General features: G+C 41.1%; 1 protein-coding gene across 2 annotated transcripts in view; it reads right to left on the bottom strand.

Annotated features, from left to right (window-relative positions):
• Positions 1–12371, bottom strand: part of CCZ1 (CCZ1 homolog, vacuolar protein trafficking and biogenesis associated) — a 92809-nt gene that overhangs the window by 51836 nt on the left and 28602 nt on the right. For both annotated transcript variants that reach the window (XM_040356803.1, XM_040356801.1), the window contains exons 6-8: positions 7633–7680; positions 7289–7372; positions 6531–6706 (exon numbers count right to left, since the gene is read on the bottom strand). In XM_040356803.1, coding sequence (XP_040212737.1) covers positions 6531–6706; positions 7289–7372; positions 7633–7680 — 308 coding nt within the window. The remainder of the gene's footprint in view (positions 1–6530; positions 6707–7288; positions 7373–7632; positions 7681–12371) is intronic.

Here is a 12371-nt window from a genome sequence, read left to right as displayed (position 1 = left end):
TCATTGACACTTTGGATGTATGCAATAACATGTATGCACTTTTTTGTCGTAATAAATTCTGTTTATAAAAAAAAGGACTGATGTGTCAGTGCTCCATGGAAGCCATAGTTTCCATACACTGTAGTAATAGCTAACGAGAACAGCTGTATACTGTTCATAAAAAATGAGAAATAGCATGAATGCATAACGATGCAGGGAAAGTCTTGGAGGATGTCAGGTTTATTAGTTATTCTAAAATTGATTCTCAAACAAGGCAAACTACTTGCACATGTATTTATATCTTAATACAGCATGTAAATGAGACAGTATAGCATGTGTTGTAATGTGAGCAGGATATCTACAGTCTGAAACTGAAGCCAGAAAACCATAGAGCCGAGTGTTAACAAGGAATGGCAGAGCAAAGAGGCTAGCGATGACAGCTTGACAGACAGGGACACAAGGACTGGTTCCCCCAATATTTCCCATCCTAAAAGAAAAGGATGGCCTGGATATCTATCGTACATAACACTAAAAGTAGAGCGATTTTTTTTTCATATACTGTATACCAAGACATTAACCTCCCTGGCGGTATGATTCTGTCTGAAATTACGTACCAAAAGCGGTACAATTATTTGCAAGGAAATTTGGCGTTTTATACTGTAGGCCTGCAATTCTTAGGAATAACTCATTTAAATCTGACCAAACAAGAGTCTAGTAGGCATCCCGGGTATGATTTTTTTTTAAAAACAAAAATTATAATATAATAAATAATTATAAATAATTATAACAAATAATAATATAATTCTAATAAAAATTATTCAATAATGTAATCAACTTAAAATCACTGAAATTTGCTCAGTTGCAGAATTGTCGCTGTCATTACTTTTATTTTTTTATGACGAATTTCCCCACAAATCGCTATAGCTCAATTCTGCAAGCGATTATAATTTATTATCGCTGTTTTCTAGCTGCTTTAAAACCATTTTTGACATAAAGGGACACTTTTGGTTGCTATGGACAATCTACAGTTTGCAGTCAGAAAGAACAGTTTTTATTATATAAAATAACATGTAGGGCACTGGGCAGACCACTAGGGACAAGGGGGGTGTGTATTTTTTACATACAGTACTGTAATCTATAAGATTACAGTATACTGTATGTAATGTGTTTGTTTACTTTTTTGAATTTGGCGCCGTTCTCCGCCCCCGTGCGTCGTAACGTCGCAGGGAACGGAGATCGGCGGCACACGGGGACACTGTGAATCGAGCGGGGATGCATCGCTGGATCCAGGGACAAGGTAAGTAAACCATGCCTGTGGATTCAGCGAGAAGGTAAGCCGCGCCGCTGCACGCTCTGCACATCTACCCCGAGCGTGACTCGGGGATACCACCAAGGAGGTTAAAGTATAGTAACTAAAGGCAAAACTTCTTTTTTTTTTTTTTGGATATTTTAGAGGGAGTGTAGTGGTCAGTGGGGTGTGTATGTGCCATGTCCTGATGTGCCATGTCCTGTACCCTGATGTGCCATGTGCCTTTTCCTGATGTGCCGTACCGTGCCCTGTGCTTTGATGTGCTGTTCTCTGATGTGCTCTGATGTGCCCAAGTTTGCATGCGGCCCAACATGGGATATGAAAACTTGTCTTGTGGCCCTCAGGTAATTTGAGTTTGAGACTCCTGATCTAAAAGAACCAAATGTTAAAATGTTTATTTTTATCTTCACACTGAGCAATGTTGATAAACATTTGCGAATGGTTGTTTTTTTTTTTGACAGCTGTGAGTGAGCAGAAAACGGCTCTACACTTGTTACATGAATGAATCGTGGAAATGCTGGATTAAGATCGTGAGGGGGTTGAATCGAGATCACGATTTTTTAATGATTAATCATGCACCTCTACTCTATAGGCAATAGTAACCGTTCTATAATCAGGTTAAAATATAGAATAAATCACAGACCGTTAAAGGTCTGCCACGTCAAACTGGCAGGTTATTGCTTAAAGTGGTTGTAAAGGTAAACGTTTTTTTTTACCTTTTAGTGCAGAGAATGCATTAATAGTAGCTCCCCCGCAATACTTACCTGAGCCCAATCTCAAGCTAATTGCTGCATACTTGTTTTGCTGCAGTGAGGCCAAGCCAAGGCTACACTAAAAAATGATATGACTTTGTGTGGAAGAACTAAAGAAAGGCAGATTACATCAATAAATTGTGAGATTTTAGCTTTGCAACAGATACTCTTTAAATGAAAAAGGGTAAAAATGTAACGTCTTCAGACAGGAGTGCTGAGGACTGTCAGTCACACATCTATTTGCTTCCTCTTTTCACACCAAACTTACACCAGGGTTGTAAATTATTACTGCAACTCATTCCCTTTCAGAAATAGGACACATGACCTGAGAGGGTGAGCTGGCTACAGTGACAGGTGGATATTTCTGTCCCCATCACCTATGCATAGAGCTATATACAGACTTCTAGCCGAGGCTACCTGCTGTGTAATGGCACCGTGCACAGACATTGAAAAATTTACAAATACTGCCCTGTTAGCTGACTGCGCCCCCTCCTGGCTGCTCTGCAATGTGAACCTGAGAACACCCAGCCAAAGAAACAGCGACTGCTTGAAAATCATAGTAAGCATTAAAGACTCTGCTTGAGTATGTCATCATTTTTTACACTGTCATTGTAGCTCCACTTGTGTAGATGCATTTTATTGATTTGTGATTGTTATATACATAAATGCATGGAATAAGGGCAGAAATGCTGAGAAATTACAGTAACTCCACTTTCGTGCAAAAAAAATTGCAAATAAAAAACAAAGTAATATAGCATATACAATAGTGTCATATAATAAGTCATATTGTGATTAAATGTTATTAAAAATGACCTATCCTTTTCAATCTGCAGCTCTGTCATTTTTTGTAAAATGCAATGCAAGATGGCTAACTGGAGGTGTTCTGTACACAGAATGTACACAGAACACCCCTCAGAAACATTTCCTGCTTATGCGATTGGCTTTATGAGATTCCCAGAAGTTAACACTAAAATAAAACTCAGATTTTGGGCATCCCCAGCAACAAAAATTTCATTTTTGGTGAGATACTCCCAACAGGAAATCACGTCGCAAGTTTCCTCATTAGAAACCTGCCAAGTGCAGCAGCTGATTGATAATTATAAAACTACTCCCATTGGATTCACTCTACACATAACCAAAGAAAAACACACAGGGATTTCTTCATAACAACAAAAGGTAGGAATCGGCAACAACGTTTGTTAAAATCCTTGTAATGTACATACAGTAGATCACCAAGAGGGGAATGTTTGTTTTTCTCAACAAAAGTGAAAAAAGTAAAACTAAAAAACGAGAATCCCCCCCCCATCTTTGTAAGTAAGGGGTATATTATTGGTTAGTTCTTTTTTGGCAATTATTGTCCCATTGGACAGATTTCCCTTTCCCTTCTTGTCCATTACCAAAACAAGTGAGGACATTTCTCCATTCTCTTCTGTTACCAGAACTACAGTCCCCGCTGGAAGATTTCCCCTCAATTTCAGCTCTTTTGACAAAACAAAATCTAGGTTTTTTTTTTTCACTTCAGCCTTCGACGATTGCAGTAAAAAAGGACAGAGAGGGGTGAATCTACCCAACTGGGGCACAGACCGCAATCAAAACCTAACAGGTGTTCTAGTGGAAGGCAATTGGCCAATGGATTGCGACTCAGATTGTGTGTATTAGCCTCATGTTATGTATGGGAAGGCCTATGATAGGGGAGAATAAAAGGCAGTTGTGTATAGTTAGTTTAATATGTTTCAAATTTTTCCAATTGTTTCCAAATATGTGTGATCTTGACGCAATTCCAGAAAATGTAAGAGAATGATCCCAATTTCTAAAGCATAACTGGGAGGTGGTGGGAAAGATTACATGGAGCTTAACTGGGGTGTAGTACCATCACACTTGAAAACAAGAATTAATGACATAAACCTTACGGAGAAAATATACCACACGGTACAAAATTCGAACCATATATACAAAAAAAATAAAAAAATGAGACCCCTGGTATTAGCATTCTACTTCATTGTTCAACCCTGATTGATATGACTAACCGCACGTGATTGAATGATATTATAGGTTGTATTATCCAATAACAAATTTAATGCCTGTTTTCTGTAGGTCTATAGACTAAATCTTATTCATTCTACCTCAAACACACAAGTTATATTGACGCAGGGCTCAAGTCCTGCGGGAACACGTGGGAACGGAGTTCCTGCACTTTTTCCACAGCAGGAACGCAGTTCCCTTTGCAGGACTAGAGCAGCCGAGCCGCCCGAGCCAATCCTTCACTAAGCGGCGATGCCCAGCTCAAGTCACTGTCAGGGGCAGGCGAACCTTAGTAATCCTATGTGTTACTGGCCGCTTCCTGTATATGGATTCATCAGGTACTGTGCGGGTATTCCGTCACTTTCTCGATGCCGCAATGTCTCCTGGGAGCTTTTGTCATTGTTCCCAGGAGACATTGCGGAAGTCTGCCGCGACTTATCGCGGGATTTACAAAGAACTTGCAGTTTAGTAATTATGCATACGAGCGTATCATTTTTTTTTCTTTGGTGGGGGAGTGGATCTTGGGTGGGAGTTCCTACACTTTTTTTCCCAGGACTTGACCCCTGTATTGACGGTCCATATCTGTAAAATTACTTTCTGGAATTTTTCTATACGTATGTCAATTCGTTATTGTACCACCCTTCAGTACCCAATAAAATAAAAAAAAAGACAAAAAAACAAAACAAAAAACCTGACAGGTGTTCTAATCCCTCTCCACTATCCACAACTATGAAAAAAAAAAAAAAAAAGAAGAAGGTCTGGGCATTCTCTTGCCAGGAAATTAGATGAGCTGCAACTCCTAATGCACATTGGCAAAAGTCTAGTGCAAGACTGTAGTTCGGGTCAAATAAAAATTGGTTGCTACTAGTACATACAGTACCAAATGTTCCGTAACTCTGTCAGGTTCAATTTTACAAAGCATTCAATTGTTTGGTAACCCCACATAGAACCTAGGTAGGCAAGCCTTGAGACATAGAGCGCGCCCACCTTGATCCTGAGTGGAGACCCACACACTTGGGAGGTTGCATGTTTCCACCCTTCTGGGTAACTGCAACCTCAACAGATGTAAGTAATTTTTTTTCTATCTCCTTTTTCCACCATGGAACTACTTTTCATGGTTTTTAGCTTTTTCAAGCAATTTTTACTTTGTGAAGCAATTTACTACACTATAAGGGCTCTCCGGTCTCTTTTCTTTTCCTGGTAGACACCCCGAGCTACACTGAGATCTCTGACCAGCACTCCAAGAATGAACCCTTCAGGCCACAGCTGACCACTGCCTGTGGGACCGTAATAAAGGGCCCCGGAACCATTGGTCAGGGGGGCCCTTTATGGTTTCTTGCACTGGGGCCCTGAAGGTTCTAGTTAAGCCTCTGGAAGAAGGGGCTCCTTAGAGTCTTCCTTACAATTGCCAAGTCTATTATCCCCAGACATTGGAGGTCAATGGATAACTGAGATGCATTCGCTTAAATCAGGCATGTCCAAAGTCCGGCCCGCGGGCCAAAAGTGGGCGTGTTCCGGTTTTGAATGGCCCGCCTGGTTATTTGGACATATATATCTTTTGTGGTCCCCGACGATCTCCCAGCGCCAGAGCCACAAAAGATGCATATGCTTTGGAGGGGACAGGGAGGAGGAGGGACGAGTGCCGTACACACACAGGAGAGTTTCCTGTTTACGGACGGCTTCTGTAATAGGAAGTCCTGTCTCCAGCGCTGGCATTGGACAACTGTCCAAAGGAGGCGGGACTTTTTATTAAAGAGGCCGCCATGTAAACAGGAGATTCTCCTGTAGGTAATCTTTGGCGCTCATGGGTGCATTCCAGGAAATGGTGGGTGCATTCCTGGCAATGGTGGGTCTGCAGATGGGCACTTGTGAGGCTGCAGAAGGGCACTGACCCTTATTTTGCTTCACTGTTCTTTATTTAAAAAAAAAAAAAAAAAAAAAAAAAAATGTTTCCTGAAACTTCGCTCTTAAAGAGAAGGTGCGTGTTATACGCCAATAAATACGTTATATCCAAATAATACGCCTGAGTTCATCTCTTTATTCGCACACAGCCACAAGGGCAAGAGAATTCTTGTTGGGCAGTGTATTAGTGCTCGAATGAACACACTTAGACCAAATTTTAATGGTTCGAAGCATATCAGGCAAAATGGACGGCCCTCACGCAGGTTCACTTCATCAAATATGGCCCTCTTTGAAAAAAAATTGGACACCCCTGCCGTAAATGGATGGAAGAACTATCTGCCAATCTGTACGATAGATGACAGTATATTTTTACCGTTTATCTTTGCTAGGTGGGGGAACTGCTCCAAAAAAAAAAATTTATAAAATAAAAAAAAAAAGGATTCTAATCTTGCCTTGAGTTCATTTTATTTTAACTTCTTTTGCATACAAATACGCTTTTACTGCAGGACAAGTGAAAAATTACACCATATAATCATAAATAAAAATAATCTGCTTATTTGACCTACCATATCAGCTGGTCATTGTACAAGAATGCCGTGTACTTCACAAGACTGAGACTTTCTTCCACCCTGTTAACGAATGACTGGATTTTCAGGTAAGTCATCTTATCCAACGGAAAAAAACTGATGCCACTAAACACATCGAGCAGATCACAAGACTGCATTTGTAATGTCTGTAAATACTGTGGGATGAAGAACACAAATCCAAGTCACTCATGTTGTCCAACAAGTTCTTCAGTTTCTAAAAATATTTTGTCTATTTACGTGTACATAACCTTTCTGAACTCATGTCTCCCAAGTCAGTGGTCCTCAACCCTGTCCTCAGGGCCCACTAACAGGCCAGGTTTGCCGATAACTGAAATTCATCACAGGCGATATAATTTGCTGCTCAGCGATTGCAGTACAGTGGAATGTCGGATTACGAGCATAATCCGTTCCAGGAGAATGCTCGTAATCCAAAGCACTCGCATATCAAAGCGAGTTTCCCCACTGAAGTCAATGGAAAAGAAAATAATTTGTTCTTCATTGACTTCAATGGCGTGCAATGCCGCATGTAGCCAGAGGTGGGGAGGCGCTGGAGAGCCTTGGAAACAGCCGGAAAGGCTTGAGGACAGCTTGGCTGACCTTGGAAAGACTCGGGAACGGAGGATTTCCGAGTCTTTCTGATCCGGCGCCCCCATTATTTTGCCATATGTTCACTTTAAGTTATTAAAACTCACAAATCACTACTCAAATTAGTGACAGAAACACATATTAATATTTACCCGATGAAAGAATTTCTCTAGTCTGTCCTTTAGCAATATTACTCCACCAGTTTCCATAGACTTGACAAATGTTCCATTAAATAGCTGTACAGGGAAAGAAAATAAGTTTACATGTTAATGTAGCTGTGAGCTCCAAATAAAACAGAACAATTATATATTTATATATATATATATATATATATATATATATATATATATATATATATATATATATATATATATATATATATATATAAATATCCAAGGTAGGTGTTACATGTATAGATATCTAATCAAGATGAAACTTATCTGGTCATTATTTTACCTTGTTAACCAAGAGCATAATGAGCGTTAAGATCTCATACCTTATACATTTTGTAGCATTGCTGAAGTACCGAAGAATACACTTTATCCTGCAAGTGAACAAATTTAGAAAATAATAAATCTTATTAGGAAGATTACAAGGAAGCTTGTCAGAAAAGAAACATGTAGGCTGCCATTGATTTTTTATTTTATTTTTTAAAGGTGAATAGGCTACCATTGATGAACTCCTCTAGTTACCTGGCTTATGTGCTCATGCTTTGTTTTCAGTTCTAAAGGCCCGTACACACGATCGAATATTCCGACAACTGTCCGGACGGACGTGTTTTTCGGATAATCTGACTGTCTGTATGCTCCATCGGACAATTGTTGTCAGAATTTCTGACAACAAATGTTGGCTGTGCATGCTCTCTCATAAATGTGTTACATCGGATTATCCGATCGTGTGTACACAAATCCGTCGGACTAAAATCCAAAGTACAAAACTCACATGCTCCGAACCAATGCTAAACATCAGACAACAATAGCAGAAGTTGCCCAAAGGGTGGCGGTAAAGAGCCGAAAAACCGTCTGTATGCAGAACAAGTATACGGCCAACGCCCTTCAGACAAAAATCCACAAATTTGTCCGATGGAAGTCCGATCGTGTGTATGAGGCTTAAGTCACACCAAAACCATTGCGATAAAGAATTCTGACTTGCATTTCCTGCATGCTTGTTCCAGGTCAGTGACTGAAAAGTTTTAAAGAAATAACAGATCAGATCATCACAGAGTGGAGCTGTGGATATGAATTTAAGAATACACAGTGCCACGTCCCGATAAATCAGATTTTGAAAAATATGGATGGCAGATGATGGACTTTGAAGGCATATTATATTAAAAATTAAATATTTATTGAAAAAAATAATTGAAAACCATATAATTTACAAATAAGGCCGTTCCTAAGAATGCCTATGAACACGAGAAAATTTGCATGACATAGCTCCTATCACCTAGGGTTAGAATACATAAGGGTGGAAGACTAGCAACCACTTCCTATTGGTAAATATAACAAAACCCTTGTGAAAATGTCATACGACGCTCAGCCCGACATGTTGCGCCTTGAAACAAAACGGGCAGAGAGTGTATCAGTAATCATAAATGCAGACAGATGCACAGGGTATATATTCCTTTTCTTACTCCAGACAGATCCAGTTCTGTGTGTGTATGTGTGTATATATATATATATATATATATATATATATATATATATATATATATATATATATATATATATATATAGAGAGAGAGAGAAACCCTTCATTAGTGAGCTGGCCAATATGACCAGCTAGAAAGCGGGAACCATATCGTGAAACATAAAATGAAAAATTATATTGGAACCAAAAGCATAGCAGTTGGATGCTCACCACATAAACATAAACTCTGGTAGGGATCCTTAGTTGGGATATTACCCAGATGCAGTGTTGCCAACCGTCCGTGTTTTTACGGACAGTTCGTAAAAACGGGCACACTTTTCCCCCGTTAGTAAATGTCCGTGGTTGCGGGAATGTGCCAGTAAAAATAGGCAAGATTGGTTCGGCTTGGAACTGCGCATGGAGATTGGAGGCAGGGGGTGATTGGAGGCAGGGGGTGATGGTGCCGGCGGTGGCACCGCAGAAGGGGATGGAGGCAGGGGGCAATGGAGGCTGGTGGAGATTGGAGGCAGGGGGTGTTGGTGGCACCGCAGAGGGGGATGGTGGCACCGCAGAGGGTGGGGGATGGAGACAGGGGTTGTTGGTGGCACCGCAGAGGAGATTGGAGGCTGGTGGAGATTGGAGGCAGGGGGTGTTGGTGGCACCGCAGAGGGGGATGGTGGCACCGCAGAGGGTGGGGGATGGAGACAGGGGTTGTTGGTGGCACCGCAGAGGAGATTGGAGGCAGGGGGTGTTGGTGGCAGGGGGTGATGTGACTAAATAATTTGCCCTTATTATATCGAAAATAACAAAAATATGTTTTTTTATCTTAATACCTACCTTAAATCACATTGCTATTTGCCTAGCGTACTTGTTTGTAGCCTAAACACTGAAATTTGCACCTAAAAATTTAATTCAGTAACTGTTGTGAAATGCCAGTAAAAACTTGGCTGCGCCAGTAAATTTCGGGTATTGTGCCAGTAAATTTCAATCTGGTAGGTTGGCAACACTGCCCAGATGTTTGATACTGGGGAAGGTGCATTCAAAAGAACTGCTTACTAGTGGGTACTGGTAGTGATAAAGTTCATGGAGTAGAGATGAACAGTCCCATTAGTTGGAAAAGTTATGGGACACACTTCTCCAGAATCAGCATCATTAGTGGTGCTGCATCCAAAAATATCCTCCGCCCGTGATGACACTCTCAGCGTGCATAGGAGCTGCTAATTTTCTCGTGTTCATCGGCATTCTTAGGAACGGCCTTATTTGTAAATGATATGTTTTTCAATGATTTTTATGAAAAGTTTTAAAGTCAGAGACAGCCAAGCAACTAGGATTTTCAGTAGACCGATGATGGCAGCCTCCATTTTTTCGCATAACAGATATACTTTGGTTTACAATTTAAAAGCATACAAAAGAACACACCATATCCAATATACAATTTTGTTGATAAGATTAATCTTATTTTAATAACTTTCACTACATTTTTTTTCATATTTTAGCATTTTTCTTGCCCATTTTTTCTGCTTTTAACACATCAACCTCAGGGACAACATGTTCACTTACTACCTAAATATATCCCACCCACTTTCAGGTGCCACTGTAGTGAAATAATTAAAGTTATTCACTTTACTTGTCAGCGATCATAATGTTATGGTTGATCGTTTGTGTATATGGCCCGGATTCACAGACAGTTGCGCACATTTATGCCGCCGTAGCGGATCTCCTTTACGCTACGCCGACGCAGCGCAGAGAGGCAAGCATGGAATTCACAAAGCACTTCCTCCCAAAACTGCGCTGGGTTTCCTAGGCGTAAGCCGGCGTAGGTGGAAGTGGGCATGAGCCATGCAAATGAGGCATGACCCCATGCAAATGATGGGCCGAGCGCCAGACAGATACGTATAACGAACGGCGCATGCGCCGTCCTGTGGACGCATCTCAGTGCGCATGCTCACAATCATGTCGGAACAACTGCCTAAGATATGCCGGATCACTGCCTACGGCGTGAACGTAACCTACGCCTAGTCATATTCACGTCCAACGTAAACTACGTAAAATACGCCGGCTTGTGTTCCCTGGTGCAGCCCTTTGCATGGATGCTGCTGAGTTACATCTCCTTTATGGGGCATAACTTTACGCCGTACGTACAACTTACGCGCACAGGTCGTAGCCTGCGTCGGGCGCAAGTACGATCGTGAATCGGCGTATCTCCGTCATTTGCATATTTGAAAAGAAAATCAATGGGAGCGCCACATGCATCCAGCGTAAATATGCGCCCACTCTACGCGGGCAAGTTACGTTGGTGGAATGAAGTCTGTTTTTAGCCGTATCTTAGTTTTGTGGGCACGGCGCATATTTGCACTTACACGGCATATCTCTTACGCAGTGCTTTGTGAATCCGGGTGTGTGTATATATGTATATTATATATATATATATATATATATATATATATATATATATATATATATATATATATATATGTATATATATATACATATATACATATACACACACACACACACACACACATATACATACACACATACATACATACATACATACATACATACACACACACACGTTTTATAAATGTTGCAGTAGTCCATTCTATTTTAAAGCAGAGCTACGGCCACAGTAAGACTTTACCTGTGCTTTATGAAGAAACGCCTTCCCACTACTCCATTCAGTCAGCGCTAATGGTGGAAAGACCAGTATAAGCCAAGTCACTGAAGCCCTATAGGTAGATTCACAGAGAGCGCTGCAACTTTAAGGCGGCGTAGCGTATCGTATTTACGCTACGCCGCCTTAAGTCAGAGAGGCAAGTACTGTATTCTCAAAGTACTTGCCTCCTAACTTACGGCGGCGTAGCGTAAATGCGGCGGGCGCGAGCGCGCCAAAATTCAAAATAGGCTGAGGGGGCGTGTTTTATGATAATTTTCTTTGACCTGACGTGATTGACGTTTTTTTGGAACGGCGCATGTGCCGTCCCGTCTACATTTCCCAGTGTGCATTGCGGCAACGTACGCCGCACGGGCCTATTGATTTGGACATGGACGTAAATCCCTATTCACGGACGACTTGCGCAAACGACGTAAAATTTTCGAATTTCGAAGCGGGAACGGCGGCCATACTTTAACATTACTATTCCAACTATTTGTTGGAATAACTTTAGGCCTGAAAAAGCGTTACGTAAACGGCGTATCTGTACTGCGTCGGCCGGGCGTATGTTCGTGAATAGGCGTATCTAGTGATTTACATATTCTACGCCGACCGCAATGGAAGCGCCACCTAGCGGCCAGCCTAAATATTGCACCCTAAGATAGGACGGCGCAAGCCATCGTATCTTAGATAGGTTTAAGTGTATCTCTGTTTGAGGATACACTTAAACTTAGGTCGGCGTAGCTTCCGAGTTAGGTCGGCGTATCTACTAATACGCTGACCTAACTCTATGTGAATCTAGCTACTAGTTTACAATGGGCTATTGTGTACCCATGTGACGGCATTAATTGATGTAGTGCGCTACATCAAGTCAGCCTCTTTGCTGAAGAAATTAATAGTAAGCATATGTTGGGGAAGGATAGGAGATGAAGGCAAAAATAAATATTTGCGCTGAA

The sequence above is a fragment of the Rana temporaria genome, chromosome 6 (assembly GCF_905171775.1).
Source record: "Rana temporaria chromosome 6, aRanTem1.1, whole genome shotgun sequence".
In the NCBI taxonomy this organism is placed as follows: Eukaryota; Metazoa; Chordata; class Amphibia; order Anura; family Ranidae; genus Rana; species Rana temporaria.
Note: the sequence above shows the minus strand (reverse complement) of the source record. Positions and strands in the feature narration are given on the sequence as shown.